The following is a 17,870-nucleotide window of genomic DNA, read 5'->3' on the forward strand; positions in this document are numbered from 1 at the left end:
TTGCAGATTGAGTAGAAATTCCTGTTTTCTTGCAGAATTTCTGTTTGAGCCTTGCTGCAAAGGCTGAGGCTGAAGGGCAGCTCGGATTTGCTGTAGTTGGCATTTTGGTTGGAAATGATGAGGTGCATTTGAAGCAGGGTAGTGCTTCTTGCTGGTATTTGACTTGCTCAGTGGGTTTATGGTAGCAGTCTTTGTGGTTCTACATCCTCAGAAAAGATCCTGAATGGATCCTTCACGTTGTTGTCCAGAATCTATGCTTGTTACTTTGTATCTGGAGCTTGAGTTGTTGATTGCAGAGGATGTTAATTCATTATAACGTACTGCTTTATTTTGGATGGAGGAAGAACAACCAGGACCATGTCAGAGCTGAAGGATGTTCTTTGTCTTGCAGGTTCTCTGCTGTAGGCACCTCTTCTCCCACTAGCAGCAGTAGTCAATGCACTTCCACTATGTTTTCATTCTCAACCGCTTCAAAAAATGCTTCTGGAGGTTCCCTGAGCCAGTCCACACCCCTGGCAGCTGCTCCTACAACGTCACTGAAGGCTTCAAGCCCTGCGCCCACCACAGGTAGGAGTCTGATATATATTGCTGGGAACAATGCTTTACAATGCTCTCAGAGTTTTGGGACATAGTGAGCTTCATTTGACTTTTCTAGGGGTTTTTGCTGCTTTTACTGATGTGGAGACTTCCTGCTTTGCACACTATAATCATGTGATGGACTCAATACTGAAACCACAACATTTTCCCATTTGTGCACTTAGTTCTCCCCCAGCCATATGTGAAATGAGTATGTTCAACTGCTGAAGTTCCTCCAGAAGTTGTGGTGTTTTCAGTGCTCTGGAGCACAGCTCTGATTGAGAATGTTTCTGGGCAGTCACAAAAATCGGTGCCCTATCTTGCACCTGAAGTAGCCACAGGTGAAAACAAGTGACTAAATTAGCATTTGTTTGTTAGCAGAATAATATTCTGTTCTCTCAAAGAACTGTGTGACTGGGGGTTTTGAGCTCCTTGAGGAGCAATGCAGCCAGATACTGGAGAGTGATGGCTGTTGCTATTAGCAGAGAAGTTGGATGGGAGTGAAACAGGACCGAAGGAAGGGGTGTTCTTGCACTGGAGCTCATGGAATCCTACCACTGCTGGTTTTGGATTTGACAGTGCTGATGGTGGTTGTGTCTGATCCCAACCTGTCTTCTCAAGACCATTTCTCTTTAAATTCCAGCGGCACGTCCTGCTCAAAATACACCTGTAGCTTCTTTACTACAGAAGCCAGCCAAAATCACCCCTGCTGCAGCAAAGCCAAGCTCTACACAGGTAATGGGAACTTGGGTGGATTCATTAGAGGGTGAATGGTTTTTTGATGGACAATGAGTTGCTTGGAATTCATTGGTCTGAGTGACTACTCCTTGGTCAAAGAATTAGCCCGCTTTTGACATTAAAATAGCAGCAAATTTGTGGGGCTAAAACTCTGTTCTTTGCATGTCTTGAGAGCTGTGTCTGATGTATGTTGTCATAATCAGAATTGTAGAAACTAATTCTTCTTGTCGTTATGGAAACCAGGGTGTACAGCTTTCCAAGCTAATAGGAAGTCAAGAGATGCCTTGTCTGTGTATAGAGAGAGACACACAATTTGTTGGATATTAAAAGCAAAATGGTAATACAGAGCAGCACACACAAAATTCCTTTGCTTTCATGAAGTTTTAGCCATGTTGTCTCCATCTAGTCCACAGTCCTACTTTAAACACACATGTACCAGTCATAGTTCACTGTGGAACTAGTGTTTAGGCTTATGATAATTGTCTTCCTGGTGACTGGTGTCTGAATGGAGTTTCTAACAGCAGACCTTTCTTCATATTCTAAGCTCCCTGTTGCTAAGGATGGATTCCTAACACTGGTTTTTGGTTGGTTTTGTTTTTTTCAGGGCAAATCAGCACTCCCCAGCACAGCTCTAGAGAAACAGACCCACCAGTGGAAGGATTCAGATCCTGTTGTAGCAGGAATCAGAGAAGAGGTGAGATTTTAAAGCTGTTTTCTTTATTTTAGAAGCAGTAAGACCACAGCATAGATACAAAGACCTTTTCAGTTCACCCATGTTCTGATGGTGCCTGTCAGTAGTTTAGGAATCAAAGTGGAAGTTTTTCTCAAGATAATCAGCCTGGTTTCTAATTGTTGTTTGTGTGTCCTGTTCAGTCACCTTTAATTTCAGTCACTGTGCTGGAATTGAGTGTTCTTTGCTGTTAAGGGTCAGTAAGAATGTCCTGCTTTGGCTGCAGAGTGGCAGGTGTTTGTGGTGTATTAGAGACGTTATCCAAGATCTGTGACAGCTGTTCCAGACCCTGCTGTGTTTCAGTGGCTGTGCTTTTTTCTGCTTGACTTTGTAGATTGCACATTTTCAAAAGGAGATGGAGGAGCTGAAGGCCCGGACTTCCAAAGCCTGTTTTCAAGTGGGTACTCCAGAGGAAATGAAGATGTTACGAACTGAGTCAGATGATCTTCACACTTTCCTCTTGGAAATTAAAGAGACAACAGAGGTGAGCAGAGTGTCTTCAAACTGTTGAACTCCCCAGGTTCCTCACCTGTCGTTCCCATATAACCTGCTAAAGCTGAAGCGACGTAGATGGAACATCTGATGCTGCTGCTTTGATGTGGGGGTGACACCTGCATTTGTGCTGTCAGGCAGACACTTTCAGAAGCCCCTGTGCTAGAGGTGGCAATGGGAAAATGTTACTTACCTCATCCCATTTGTTCTATTTCTATCTGCAGTCACTTCATGGAGATATTAGTATTCTGAAGACAACCTTGCTGGAAGGATTTGCAGGGATAGAAGAAGCGAGAGAACAGAATGAACGGAATCGCAGCTTGGGGTATTTAAACTTGATCTATAAGAAACCTTTGGATCCTAAGAGTGAAGCACAACTTCAGGTATGAAGCATGTCAGCCCAAATTCTAACCTAGAGACTTAAATAAAATAAAACTGAGATTTGTGTGTGCAGGTACCCAAGCAGTTTAGTTCTGCCCTCAGCTTTTGCTGTTTCAGTGTAGTCTAGTAAAAGTGTGATTGAGTTTTGTTTTCCATGAGTTTGCAAAACGTGCTCAAAATCTGCTCCTAAAGCTCCTCTGTGTTCTTGCTATTTGCAGTGATGATTCAACCCCCCTGCTGAAGTAGTTCACCTGAGATCCAAGTTTATTCTAAGCTTAGGAGGTGACTCTTGACATCCTGCTCCTTCTCAGCCTGTAGTGGTTGATTAGGGTTTTCAGTTACAAGAATGTGAGGCTTTTTCCAGCACTTGGTGGAAGAGTTCTTGGAATGATTTTCATCTTCAGCAAGTGCATTATGAAACAGTTTGATGATTTATTATGACTTAGAGAATTGTGTGGTTAATTTCATGGATGGCAGAGCATAAAGCTAAATGATATTCTAAAAGCTGGGGCACAAAGGAAAATAACCAGCAGTACATAAAGATGCTTTCAAAAGACATGAAAGAAACTAGAGGTGAAGCACTGTTTTTATCAGAGCTCTGGTGATGAGAGGGCTATTTAACCCTAAGCAAAATAGAGCGAAAGCCTCCTACAAATGATACTTGCTCTCTTATACCCTGATAAATTCCCTCAAGGAGTTTGACTTAGGAGGCTGAAGACATAATTGAATGTCATCTTTGTTACAGTATCAAGAGTGTCCACACAGAGTCACTAGGAATCTGCTGATGTGAAGCAATTCCTTTCAGGTCTGATCTCTTAATATTTGCCTGGATTCTGTGGATTGATTCATGGCCTTCACTGTATGCCTGCTTTGATGTCCAGTATACCTCTGTGACATTTCAAGCTTAGGCTTGTGACTTCAGAAAGAGGATAATCTTGACACACTGGTTTTGCTGATCTAGAGAAAGGACCATGAGGAAAGAGTAACAGCATGGAGAGAAGTGGAAGTGGATTGGGTGTAGGGAGGGAGCTTTCAGGTCAGCTTTCTGAAAGTTTGTAAGAAAGGGCTTTAGTCCAACTCTTAAATCTCGTTCCAGCTACATCATCCCTATTCTCCTAGGCCAGACAAACTCACTTAGTCAACTTCATTTATTAGTTTTCAATGAAGTTTTAATGACCCTGAGGCTTTTTTGATGTCCAGCTGTAGCAATTTGCTGCCCAGAGAGTTGCTACTATAAGCATTGTATAGTTACTGGAGAGAGGAGACCTGTGCTTGGTAGTAACAGTAAGCTCACAGTAAGACTGGATTTGGTTTCAGGTTGGGTATGTCACATTAGAATTTCAGTCTGAAGCTTGAAAATAGTTGTAGTAGAACTTTTCCTAAGCTGTGTCACCTGGCTGCTTCTTCATTGTATTCAAACAAACATTCTGTTGGCACCAGCTGAAACCAACTGCACTTTCTGTTTCCTTTTTACTAGATGGGAGCTTAAGACATGTTCATGCCATGACAGGCCAGAGAGACAACAAGAATGAGACTGAACACTGCTTTTGTTTAGGGAGCAGGGCTTGCAGCCAGAGGTCTCTGGCTATGTTGTGCCAGTTATGCAACTATGTTGTCACTTTACTCTCTCTGTGCCTCTCTTGGTTTCCTTATTCTTTCCTACCTATAAAAATCAAGTTAATTCCTTGCCTTAATGTGAAAGTTGTGAGCATTTCTGATTCCTTAATGAATCATAGTCTGTGAATTCTGCTGTCCTAGAGCCATGTGAATAGCCTGCACAGCTTTGATCAGCTATAATTGTTACAAGTTTCAGCATTGTAAAATGGGACCAAATGACTCATCCTCTGAAAACGAGGTTTGGAAGAAGGTTTGGTTTGTATAATGCCTGATGTTTGGTAAAACCCTTTCTGTAAAGACTTACCAATGTTTTATAAACATTACAGAAAGTATTATTTCTAGTTGAGAGCTGGGATAAAACATCCAAGCCAAGCCCTGTGTGTACCTCGTTGATAAGTCGATTTTCACAATGTTGGGTTCTGTTGTACTGATGAAACTTTCCAGGCAGAAATATGGGAAAGTGCAGCATGTCTTGCACTGAACAAGCTCAAAGGGCCTTCAGAAATCTCAGTTTTAGCTGAAGCAGCTGAAGTGAATTAAAAGCTGTGTTTATTTTGCATGGTAGGAAATCCGGCGCCTGCACCAGTATGTGAAGTTTGCTGTTCAGGATGTGAATGACGTTCTGGACTTGGAGTGGGATCGGCATCTGGAGCAGCAGAGGAAGCAGAAGTAAGTATCTGAAACTGGAATACTGGAGGAACATGTCAGTGAATTGGGCTTTGGTCTCTAATCAATTAAGAATATGATCTTTCTCAAGGGAGTTTAGGAGTGAAGCTTGACTAAGACACCTAATGGGAGCTCTAGGTTCAGGCTGTCTGACTTGCTTCACATCTGTGTATGGTGTAAATAATGCTTATAAAAAACTAAGCTTTATAGAAAGCAAATGTATCCATTGGTAGCAGCTAATGAAGCCTCTCAAATAAATTCAACACCTTGAAGTAAATGAGCAAAATGAATATATGTGCAGCATATTCCAAGGAGAAGTATACATTTGAGATGAACTGAACTACTTTGGTGTTCAAACTAAAGCATGTTTGACCTCATGGAGGTCAAAGTAGCTGGAACTTCTAAACCACTCTGTGTATACATGCCTGCTTTTGGCCAGATGTATAGAATGGACCTTATCCCTGTCTCTTCATCTGATGTCTTAAGGTGTTTGATAGTTCCTGAGCGGGAGACTTTGTTTAACACCCTGGCTAATAACCGGGAAATAATCAGTCAGCAGAGGAAGAAGCTAAATCAGCTCGTGAACAGCCTGCAGCAGCTCCGCCTGTATAACCGGACATCTCAGTGGAGTGTTCCCAGTGATACATCTTCTCTTAGCAGCACTCAGAGGTATGTGAAACACAAGTTGCTGAGTGGTGTTGACACTCCTTCTGTCTTGCTCGTGCAAGGGTGTATCTAAAGAATGATGTCCTGTGGATGTGGTGTTCATGGTGTGGGAGGACAGGATGTCCTAAAAATGATACTAAGCGTGCCTAGGTGATAGAGAAGCTCAGTAGTTGTATTCTGTGAAGCACTTCAGTACTTGTCAGAAATTTCCCCTAAAAGTTAACTTTGTTTTTGTGGGTTTTTTGATAGTAATCAGGATGATAGAGCCTCTGGGCTGACGTACTGATTGTCTGAATCCAGGGCAAGAAGTGAATGGCTCTTAAGAGCTTCCAAAGTAATTAAAAATGCATGTGTTTAAATATCACAGTATCTAGAGAAGCCAGTGGTTCTAGTGGCTTCCTTGGTCACCTGCTGTTCATGATCTGGTTGGTTTCTTTCTGCTGATCATGATTTTTCACTGCTCTGCCTTGTCCCAGTTTTGACAGTGACCTTGAAAGCCTGCGCAGTGCCTTGATGAAATCTACCTTGGAATCACCTGTCAAACCTCTGCCTAAAGTACCTGGTAATTTATTCTTTCTTCCTGGCATTCACACTGTAAATGTGAATTCTTTTTTCTGACTTGCAGTTTGATTACAGACTAATAGCTGTCTTTGGTTTTCTAGCTAAATTATCCACTGTGAAACAAGCTCAGCTGAGGAATTTCCTAGCCAAGAGGAAAACTCCACCAATTAGGTCTACAGCTCCAGGTAAACCTTTAGTTACTGTAGAGGCCTGAGGTGCTTTCCAGGAGGGTGACTTACCTGCTATGGGAATTAATCCTGAAATTAGCTTTTGGCAGCTCACTCCTCAACCCCTGCTTCTTATTTCCTGTTTCCCCCATCTGCTTCCAGTAAGAATTTCCTTCCGTTACTGTCCTGTTGCAGGCTGCCTTTCCTGGCAGCTAAGAAGTCAGATTCTATCAGTGCAGGATTAAAACAAGCTAGCAGAAGAGCATCCTAAAGTAGCTTGTCTTCCTCTTGGCTGTCAGGCTGGATTGTTCCCTCAAATTTTTGTGTGATTTTTGTTTCTGATATTGCAGCAAACTTGTCCCGATCTGCCTTCTTGTCTACAAGATATTATGAAGATTTGGATGAAGTCAGTTCAACATCCTCAGTTTCCCAGTCACTGGAGAATGAAGATACACAGGCAGTGGACCAGGAAGAGGAGGCTGCTCCAGTCCAAGTCCCTCGTCATGCTCCTGTGGTCCGAACTCCCTCTGTCCAGCCTGGTTTGATGGCTCAGTCTCCATCCTTTGGGAAACAGCACGTCTCCCTGGGATCTTTGTGTGGGTTGTTTTTCTAGTGTCTCTCCTATTCTGTGTGTGTAACCAGTATATCCTTTGCCAGTGCTTTAGGTCCTGGAGAAATTGCATTGCAGTGTGGAGATTTACACAGCCAGCTTTCCAGAAGCAGTTAGCAGAGTCTCATTGTAACCTCATGAACTTGAGCCAAAAGCACTGAGATGTCTTGATTCATTGACTGTGTTTTTTTCTGATAGGTTCTTTCTTTCAGGTAGTATTTACCATAGATAAGCATCACCTTCCTTCAGTAATTTGCTGTTACTTCTTAAAACAATGTCCAAAGATCAGGAGGGTGAAGTACTACTGCATTTGACTGGCGTGGCTGAGGTTAGGAGTTCTGAGTCACAGTAAAAACTACATTTGTATACACTCAGTTTTCCTTGTGCAAGTGAGGTTTTTTAATCTCTCTAGCCAGAGAGAAAAATAAGGTGTCAGCAGAAGTGTCTGTAACAGCAAACCAAAAGTCATCTAATGCATGGAAATGACAGCTATTGAGGCTTGCTCAGTTCATTGGGATACACAAACTGCCAGGGACAGATTGTGTTGATTGTCTAAAAGGCCTGTGCGTCCGTCTTGTCAGAAGGAAGCTGTGTGTTTAGAGGAAAGGCTTTCAAGTCTCCCTGATTTGTAGAGATACAGTGAACTGTAATGGTTTTGTTTATTTGTTTTTTAGTGCCTGTGTCTTCGAACAGAATCATACCACAAGGAGCAGACAGTACAATGCTTGCAACAAAGACTGTGAAACATGGGGCCCCTGCTCCCACTGTCACTGTTCCAGCACCACAGGCAGCTGCTGCTGCAGCTCTGCGGAGGCAGATGGCTAACCAGTCCCCAGGTAAAAGGATGGATAATTGCCCAAGTGACCTCTGAGCAGCTGAACGAGGCTTTCACAGGAATTTAGTGCTCTCAGAGGAGAAGGTTGTCAAACAAAATGTGACATAGATCTATATTTGTTGCACTTCTGAGCTATCCAGTGTTTCTTTGTCTTACTTCCTGTAATCTACTAGACAAAATGCCTGAGAAACATCCACATCGGGTTTCTTTGTGCCCCTTCTCATCTGTGCAGTGGCAGAAATGTCGATGACTCTTTAGAGATCCTGGTGTAACAATCGATCTGTGTGCAGGAAACTGTTGGTGAGCAGTGAGAGAATGTCACACTGCATTAATAAGTCTTCATTATTAGCCATGCAGTTAAAGATCTGAATTGTAAACCAGTTTTAATATTGGTCAGTTAAAGGTGAACTGTTGAGTTAAGCCTTGGACCTGCTTGTAAGGTTTTGTGTTGACAGGAGAAAGGTTCCCCAATTTCAGCTTTTCTCAAGAATGGTTTCAGTGTTTCTCACTGCTTCCCCAGTGCTGCAGCATTAGTGCAGAACAGAAAATTCAGTTACTGGTGGAGAAATCAGATTAGTTTATTTTCCTTGCCTGGGGAGAGCATAAGTGCAGAATGTGACATGAATTCTGGCAGTGGCTGGGGTGTAACTACACGGGTCATTTTTGTTACCCTGAAATGTTACAGTGTGGGTAAGGTAATGGAAAGTTCATTAGAACAATTAGGTTTGATCAGCTAATGAGAAATGTACCAACTATATAGAAAGCTGCCCAGTTCTTTGGTGCGCCTACTGAAGGCTGAGATACCAAATGTTTTGGGTCAGGTACACCACATACCTTCTAGAAAGTTGGAAGGATGGCTTTTGGAGTTCCTCATAGGCACTATATGGAATGAAATCCTAAAAAAAGGGATCATCTTACTTTTTTCTCATTCTTCTTTTTCCCCTTAAAGCTGTAAGCACCTCCCTGACTGAATCAACTCTGAAGAATGTTCCCCAGGTGGTGAATGTGAGAGAACTCAAGACCAATGCGCTGACCCCAGCTGTCTCCACTGTCATAGGGTGAGTGCTCCCCTTCGCTCTGCTGGCCTTCGGTAGCACTTGCAATAGAGCACATCTGCCGGTGGGGAGCAGTAGAAGTATTTTACATGGTCTGAGTATGTAAAACCTGAAGTGAGTGCGTTTAAAGAAGAGTATTGAGTGTGTGGAATGAAAGGAAGAAATATTTTCTTTCCAGGTCACTCAAGGATTTGCTAATTGCTTGTCCTGAACAAACGATGAGACCACTATTAACCTCCTTGTCCATTAGTCTGAAAAGCATTTTAGTGCCTCCTCTCCTTTTGGGATCCAGTGGTTTTACTGCTAATAGACACTTTGGATCTGGTATCTCTGCAGTCACTACCGCTGTTCTGCTCCTTTCTATGAGGGAAGTGCACTCTTCTGTCACTGAGTGTGGTCTGTGGCCTTAAGCTGTCCAGATGCTGCTCTACTTTGTCATCCATTACAGAGAAAAACTTTCTCTGGAGTTATGCCTCTTCTGTCTCTTCCCAGACTCGCCCCTGAGGCTGGAAGAACTGTGCTCTGGCTTTTCTGGAAATGAGATCAGAATTTTGACTGAAGGGTTGGGTGTTAGTAGGGACTGATGACTGGAAAAATACAGAGCTGCTGCTTCTGAGCATTGTCTTCTGGTATTTAACCTTGAATTTAAGTTCTCTTGTGAGTTAGTTGTAACGCTCTGCTTTCCTACTTCTCTGCCTCCTACAGACAACAGCCAGCTCAGCTCATTCCAGAGATTTCTGTCTTATCACCAGTCTCTGTCACCAACCACAAAACTAGTCCTTTTCCCTGTCATCATAATGACCTTGAAACTGTCTTTGCTTGAAGTTCCTACTATTGCTTAAGACCAAGATAGTGCCTGGCTGTTTCATGGGGGAGACAAAAGTGCTCCAGAAAAGGCCGAGCAAAGTCAGGCTTACTGCATAAAGCAGAATAAACTCACCACATACATCTGATCTTAAGTCCGTATGGAATTGTAGATGCATTTGGTGTATTAACTGGGAAACAGTTTGGGAGCTTTTTACTGTTTTATGTTCTCCTAAAAGTGATAAAGTGAGAAGGGAAAAGGCAAAGATACATCTTTTCAAAGTAAAATTTGCAGACAACTCTCCTTGGGAAGTTTTGCCTAAAGCAGTGGTATGACCAGGAACAGTTCTTCCCCTTTTGTTTCATCATAACTGTGATGAAAGAAGTAGAATGCTGGCTGTACTCTGCAAGGATGGGAGTGAGCAATACATATCTGAGATTTGGTTTTTGCCTGAACTGTAGTTAAAGACCTGTCTTACTTTCAAGTAGTTTTAGACTGGCAATATTGATTGATCTCTAATTTATAGAGCACCAGCTAGCTTAATACCTCGAAGGCTTTTTACAGTCTTATTTTATAGCTGACCTCATAAAAAATATACTCTAAAAAATTCTACCCAAATGAACCTATGCCTGCCAGTCAGATTCAGCACTAAAATAAAGAGCATTCACCCCACAAAGTTAATTAATCAGATTTTGCTACTTCAGGCATCCTGGCTGTCTCTTACCACCACAGCACACTCTTTGGGTTGTTAAGCAGTAATGGTTTTTCTGCTGTTACCAGTTGTTTGGTGGCCTGTGGCTGGGTGTGTTGGTGGTCCCTGTCCAGTTGCTCATATATAGTTTTCAGTACAAATAAGCCCTCTCTCCATAACTGAAATCAAATCCAGGATTTTCATGGTCTTACCAGAGAAGCTGTGGGTCAAGTGATCTTGAAGCTTTTCTGGAGAAGAGGTCCCACCATGTCACCAATTTAACAGATCTTCTGTTTCCTTTGTTGAGGGTTTGTATGAACTGGAAATACAGCTTCATCTTCCCAACATGAACGCTTTCCAGTGCTCATCTGAAATTTTCCTTGTTTGCTTTACTTCTGCTCTGGTCAGAGGGCAAATCCAGACCATGGAACATAGTGCTTGTTGCTGGAAGGAAGGACTTACTAGTAATGCAAAGCCCAAACCCCTGTCCAAGCTATGCAAAGTCACAGTTCCATGTGTGTTCCCTTCCTTTGGAATGTAGTAGGAAACTTCTGTGAGCTGGCCTGTAGCTGACCATGTAGTAAATGCAGTTTGGGAGATGTTACGCTGGGGAGAGACGTAATTTCTGATCCCACGTTCATTTATTGTCTGGGATTTGCACCTTCAGCCTTTTCTATGATACAGAGATTGCTTATTGCCTCTGGGGACACCTGTCCTGAGTCAAGATGGAAAGAGTCTGCTAGAGTAAGAGGAAGCTGGCCTTTGCGACCACGAGCGTGCAGTCAGTGTTGGATTTATGTTTCTGAAGGATGCTGTTATTGGCCATTAAAGCTGGTGATCCAGGGTCTTAAGGAGAGGCTAAAACTGTGTGGCTGTTCCCAAGTTAGGGTAGTTTTGTGTGTTAAAGGCCCACAGCATGTAGGATTCTTCACTGCAGAAGAGCTGCTGGTCTGCAGCAGTTCTCTGGACTCGGATGTACAATTTGGTTTGTGATTTAAATTCCCAATCCCTTAATGTAGGTTAAGGGTGAACTTGATCGCAGTTCTTGCTGTGACTTCATTAATGTCTATACTACACTTTACAGATGTGAAGTGCTTCCCCCCTCATCCCCAGCTTTGTCTCAGCATTTGAGAGAGCTGCATGTGCTTGTCTGTGCTCTGCTCTATGAAGGAAGCTGCTTAAATTTGTTATCCACTAGGCATAAAATTGTAATCTCCTTACCTGCTGCTTTTTCATCAGCTCTGTAAAATAGAAAGGCCTGACTCTCTTCAGAGCTGAGTGTGTGAAGAAGACTTGATCGTTTAAGTCCAGAGCTTTAAACACATTTGCAGGCTTGCTCTGCTAAATGGGGCTGCTTCGTTTAAGAGGTTTATTCCCTAATCAGATTTGTTCGTTTGGTGTAGTGTGTGGAATCTTTAATAATGGTGGTTGTTCAAGACCTCTGGAAGCTGTGCTTTTTGATTAGAATGTCTTCTTTTAGACTGGTCATTCATTTAATGCTTTGTTTTTTCTTTTTCAGGTCATCTGTACCTCACTCTGCAGCCCAGGCGGTCCACCAAGTTTTGGCAACTGTTGCTACAAATCAAGCTAAACAGGTATCTTGATACAGAACCCTTTGCCTATGGAATACTGTACCTGGGCACGCTCAGCACAGTTTGGGGGTTTAATTGTTAGTTAATAGGTCATCTAAAAATCTCTCCACAGCTTGTCCTGCATTCTTGGCAAACCAATAATTTATCAGCAACCTCGACAGTGTGATGCCAGGCGTATCTCTGTTATGTCTTCCCTTTCCTCTTTTGAATATCTGTGGCTTTCTAATGGCTGTAGCCTTGCAGCAGTAAGGCTTGCAACTAACAGCAAACTGTATTAGGTAGATGTGCTGTGCAATCAAAGGAAAGCGTAGTTTACCTATCCTGTTATTCCACTGATAACACTTCTTATTGGTCAACAAGGTGCTAGGTTTTACGCCTGCACATCAAAAAAACCCCCATGGAGCAGCAGTCTTTGTTCCTGGAATTGTTGTGCTGTTGCCCACAGAGGGTTACTGGCCTCCACAAGAGACATGTTGAAAGAGTATTGAGCCTGTATTTAAGTGTCAAGACTGGTGGGGACTTAAAAGTGCTTCAACCACCTTCCTCTAGTTTATTCTTAAGTCATCGTAGGGTTTTTGTAATAACAGACCAGGATCAGAAGGACCTTTGTTAATGGACAGACAACACTGACCTGAAGTGCTTCTGTATTTTTAGACACCTCTAACAAGCACACTTAAGGGACAGACTCCACCTTCCTCTGTGTGCTCACCCTGTCCTGTGGCATCTACATCTGGTACAACAACATCTGGCAGCAAAATATCAGGTAAGATGGAAATAAGGTCCACGTGTCTCTTTGCACCCATCAGGGTGTACAGTCCAGAAAATGAAGACACTGTGAAGCTGCTCTGACACTCTTGGGAGAATTTGAAAAAACAAAGTACAGAAGAGGGGAAGTGGGTTTCTGTGTGGCCCTGAATTCTGTCCCTACATCTGCAGCTAGGATTCAGTGATACAGCTCCTCAGAGTTTCAGAATGTATAACCCTTGACAAGAAACTTCGAAAGCACATCTACCAAAGGCTGCTGTGGTTTGACAGCAAACCAAGAACAGATAAATTTGCTGGTTTGGTTTTAAACATGAGAAGTTGTTGCATTTGTGCAGGAAAGTGATTACATCCTGAAGTAACAGGAATAATTGTTTCATATGTTGATGTCTGATGAGTATTTCTGTACTGTAGCAGCACCGCAGCAGTACCTGAACTAGCTTGAAATGAGAGAATCAGGTGCTGGGTCTGTTGTGCACTGGGCCAATTTCAAAGCAATACTGGGGTCTGTTGCACGTAGCTTAGAAGCTCCATTCACATCATTCAGTGCAAACAGGGGAAGAAGAAACTGTTAGGGAAGGAAGGAATTGATTTTTAATGTATATTAGGTAATAATGCTTGTATTGGACATGGTTTTATAAGCCTCTTGCATAAATGTCTGGAATCTGTCTCTTGCCTTTAATCCGTGGATGTAGGTTGCCTCTTAGCTGGGGGTGAGAAGCAGAAAACCCAGCTAGGAGTCACATTTTGATTTGGCAAATGCTTCTTAAAAATTTTGTTTATTGAATATCTCAGCTCCTGAATTTGGTAGCACTTCCTTTCTATTTCAGATGTGTTTTGATATGTTGAGAGATTGTACCAAGGCTTTTTTGATGATCACTTCATTTTTAATTGTCAAGACAGATGACACCTGTCTTTGCTCTGATCAGATCTATATTATTACCTGGAGCTTTTTAAATACTTCATCTGTTCCCTGACATTCTAACAGCAGCAGTAATGTTTCTGTGCACAAATACCAGACCTGGTATAAGTGGCAAAAAAATCTTTGTTTCCAGTTGATACAATTGCAATCTGTGTGTGGAGATATTTATAGAATCATAGAATGGCATGGGTTGGAAGGGACCCCAGGGATCACAGAGCTCCAACCCCCCTGCCACAGGCAGGGACACCAACCTCCAGGCCTGGATCTGCACAAGACTGCCCAGGGCCCCATCCAACCTGGCCTTGGACACCCCCAGGGATGGGACACCCACCACCTCTCTGGGCAGGCTGTTCCTTTCTTTTTTGGTAGTTGGATGGCAAGGTGCTTGCTTTCTTATTTGTAATCCTTGTTCTTGTAACTTACAGGACAAGGAGCAGTGAAAACAGTTACAGCTGCGACATCTTCTGCAGTGACATCAGCTCCAGCAACAACTGCACAGCTTAACAAAGCATTCTCATTTTCTTCTGTGGGGTCTGTATGAATGTTAACATTTCTTTGTAGTTGATGCTAAATATGAGTGCATCAGCTGTTACCTACACACATTACTTACAAGCTGTATAGTAGAGTGGGGGGCACCAGGGTTCTTGAAAGATCTTTGAGCTTGTGGAAGCCAGCGTGACTGAGGACTGAAGGTCTGTGAGGATTTGAGGCTGTATTTGGTTGCTTTGAGATTGTTCAGCCTGTAACTAATCAAGAAAATCAAGAGTAAATAAGGACTGGCTTTATTTTCAGAGTTATCTGTAGTGGGCTATTGAACAAGCCATGCATTGCTGTGTTCCTCAGCATTGGGTGACGCTTTGAGATTAGAGACTGTGACTGTGGTTGGAGCACCCACTCATGGGGTGATGCACTGTGTTCTCACTGACTGTCCTTGAGTGCACGTCACTGCTTCTGGGAGTCAGAGAAGAACCTTTATGCTGTCTTGTATGTTGGAGTTAAGAGGAAAAAGAGGCACAGCATAGCTGGTGTTAAACCTTTTTCTTTATTTAGTGAACAAAGAGCAGTAGCAGGCAGGTCATCCCTAGCAAGTTGTACAGAGGCGTGCAAGGATGAACTTTGGCTTTACAGCAGCAGGAGAAGAGGTTGAACACTGAAAGCTTCTGCTCTCAGAGAAGAAAGAAAGAAAGAACCTGAACATATTAACACATGTCACCTCTGAAGATGGATTCCAAAGAGATTGGTGTCAGGTTTTCTAGTCTGGACATACGTAGACAGGTTTGAAATATTAGCAGAGATTTAAGAGACAGGCTGGAATTCCTAATTAGGACTTGAAATTTGTGCTGATGGTCAAATTTGCTGATTTACCTATTTTAGTAAAACAAATCCCCTGTTTTGGCTTGGAAAGTAGTATGTTCATGAAAGCAGCTAGAGAGTCCCTGTGCCATCTGGTGACTCCTGTTATGTAACAATGATATAGAACAAGGCACATGTAGTGAAAGTATAGTTACTCTGAGATCACTCTTATGGAGTGTTTTCTCAGGGATGACAAAAACATTTCTTTGATTGGAGGAGAGGGACAGCTCCTTAAAGCTGATTGTTTGAAGTTCTGCACCTTTACTTACCTACTACTGAAGTCAATTTCTCTTTATGAAGTGGGTAACATTAAGCATTTCAGAACACCACGCTTTCAAATGGCTGGTTTCTTTCAGTCTTAACTATTTCTCTGCAAGTTTTAAGTGGATGTTACCCAAATGCCTTGCTGTGTTCTTCAAAGGGCTAAAATAGTCCTTCTGAGAGATGGAAGTTCAGATTGAAAAAGCAAACAAACCCTGCCTTTGTCCCAGGCTACAGTGCCTCAGTCTGTAAACCATATGTTAAACACAGTGTGTTTGTCAGTGATGTCTTCATTACGTGGCCTGACTTCTACATCAGCAGCTGGTCTTTGAGAATTGAAGGAAGTTTTAAAAGCCTCAGGGAATGAACGTCTCTGGAGGACCCCAGTGCTTATTATGAAAAATCACAGGATTTTTGCAAGACAGGATATTTTTAGTGTGAAATAGTAATGGAACCTCTTTAATTTCTGTCTTGCTATGAGTGATCTCCTTTTTGACAGGTAGTAGTATCCAGTTGTTCCCTTTTGTACATGCACTGGCTCTTGGCTTTTAGGTCTTTTAAATAGATTCTCATCATGCTGTGGCTTCTGCTCTTGATAGTCTACCAAAAGCTATCAGGATTTGGTGCATGGTGTTCAGCTGCCAAGCTCAACGGGGAAGAAATACACAGCAGAGTGGAAGGAGTATGGGAGGGTGAGGAGTGGTGAGAAGAACTTTGATCTCTGACTCTTTAACCCTCTGGAAGCATTGTCAGAGGGGAAACAAATGGAGCCCAGTCTGTATGTGTGCTTCTCTCTGCCTGTTTAGTTCTTGGAGAAACTTCTTGTACCTGACTTGGTGTGAGACTGTACTGAAAATCTGAGTCTCAGAATTGTGTTAATCGTGGAGTTGGAAGTGCCAGGACTTGGAGCTAAGTGTCATTCTTTCCCTTTCTCTTCTTTCCTCCTAGGCCTGGGTTTAATTTTGGTGGTGTCACATCAGCTGCTTCATCACCGACGCTGCCCAGCCTCGCTTCCTCACAAGGTTAGTTTGGAAGAGTGTGCAAGCTCCATCTCTTGCCTGCTAAGAGAACACTTACTCTTCCTAATTCATACAGCTGTTGGTTTATGTTGCAGTTCTATTATTAAAATTGCAGTAGCTGCAATAACATTATATGCATATACTGGATTATGCCCTGTAATGCACAGAAATCTAGGCCACCTGCCTCTCAATTAAGAGTAAGCAAAATATTTGCTGCCAAGAACATCTAGGAGGTTCTAGCTTATGAAAAGGGTAATATCTGCAGTCATCTCCTCTGCTGTCTTTAATCCATAGATGTTAAATCAGCCGAGGTGGTCTGGTGCAGAAGGCTGTCATTAAGCAGAATGAGCATTCAGGAATGGGAGGGGAGTGTTTGGGGTGGCTTTTTGTTGCTTCTAAAATTGAGGTGACAGTATGTAGGCTGCCTTTCCATTGCATAAGCAGATTGTATTTGCCTGGTCTGAAAAAGGGGATTCATACATCTGCTTGTCAATGTTCTTGAAGCTTTCTGCCTCTGATTTAAGCCTTGTAGAAGAGCCTGTATGGGCAAAAACTCACTTCCAGTGTTACTGGTTGCTCTAATAAGAGATCTTCTGTTAGAAATCTTGGCTTGCTTATATCCTTAGACCATCACAGCCACAGCAATTCTGCTAATGCTTTGCTGATATTAAGCAGAGAGAACTAACTTGGCTTAAAACTTGAATATTCAGTTATCATAAGAGCTTAGGTAAATAATGCTGATTAAAAGGAGAGAGGGAGGTGCAGGAGACAGGCTTGTAAACCAAAGCATTGTGTGAGGACAGTTACCTCATGCTGCTTCGTGTGATGGTAGAAGCCCCTTTGCCTTTGTTAGGTAGACATGGAAGAACAGACAGAATTTCAGTGCCTCAGGAGGGAAACAAATGTTACATTATTCAGTGTCAGTGATATACTTAAATATACTTAATGCACTTACAGGGTAAAACCCACGGATAATACCAGCTGTGCTAAGAAGCTTTTATTCATTTGTTAGTTGATCTCCATGCAGATTTCCTGTACCTGGTCCAAATCAACCCATAGTCCAAATACCAGTGCAGTGTTTCTTCAAGTCAGAATTTGTTTGTTGGTGCTCAGAAATCAAATGATAGTACATCAAATAAAGCAAGTCTGGCATCCCTCAAAACCTCAGCAGCTTCATGCTGTTGGGCAGCAGTATATCTTATAAGTAGAATTGCTTTAGCAGTTGTATTAGAGCTCTTCTTTAGTCTTTCAAAGCTGAAAACAGGCTACGTGGAAACTGGTTGTTAGTCTGTAAATAGTTGAATTCATAAGGAAAGATCTGATTCTCTAGAAGACTCTTTTTCAGTGTTGGAAAGTATTTTTGTGACCCAA

The 17,870-nt window shown here is 42.5% G+C and overlaps 1 protein-coding gene across 1 annotated transcript in view; it reads left to right on the forward strand.

The window, feature by feature from the left end:
- The window catches only part of NUP214 (nucleoporin 214), a gene marked incomplete at its 5' end in the record, with an annotated part of 44,299 nt that overhangs the window by 11,189 nt on the left and 15,240 nt on the right, over positions 1-17,870 (forward strand). Inside the window, 16 exons of the mRNA XM_084272520.1 lie at positions 392-567; positions 1,220-1,311; positions 1,919-2,008; positions 2,379-2,528; positions 2,761-2,919; positions 5,100-5,203; positions 5,687-5,869; positions 6,343-6,428; positions 6,529-6,612; positions 6,945-7,190; positions 7,879-8,040; positions 8,989-9,097; positions 12,110-12,185; positions 12,837-12,945; positions 14,292-14,397; positions 16,429-16,502. Coding sequence (XP_084128646.1) covers positions 392-567; positions 1,220-1,311; positions 1,919-2,008; positions 2,379-2,528; positions 2,761-2,919; positions 5,100-5,203; positions 5,687-5,869; positions 6,343-6,428; positions 6,529-6,612; positions 6,945-7,190; positions 7,879-8,040; positions 8,989-9,097; positions 12,110-12,185; positions 12,837-12,945; positions 14,292-14,397; positions 16,429-16,502 — 2,006 coding nt within the window. The remainder of the gene's footprint in view (positions 1-391; positions 568-1,219; positions 1,312-1,918; positions 2,009-2,378; positions 2,529-2,760; positions 2,920-5,099; positions 5,204-5,686; positions 5,870-6,342; positions 6,429-6,528; positions 6,613-6,944; positions 7,191-7,878; positions 8,041-8,988; positions 9,098-12,109; positions 12,186-12,836; positions 12,946-14,291; positions 14,398-16,428; positions 16,503-17,870) is intronic.

This window comes from Gallinula chloropus, assembly GCF_964237585.1.
Source record: "Gallinula chloropus genome assembly, chromosome: 18".
Taxonomy (NCBI): domain Eukaryota; kingdom Metazoa; phylum Chordata; class Aves; order Gruiformes; family Rallidae; genus Gallinula; species Gallinula chloropus.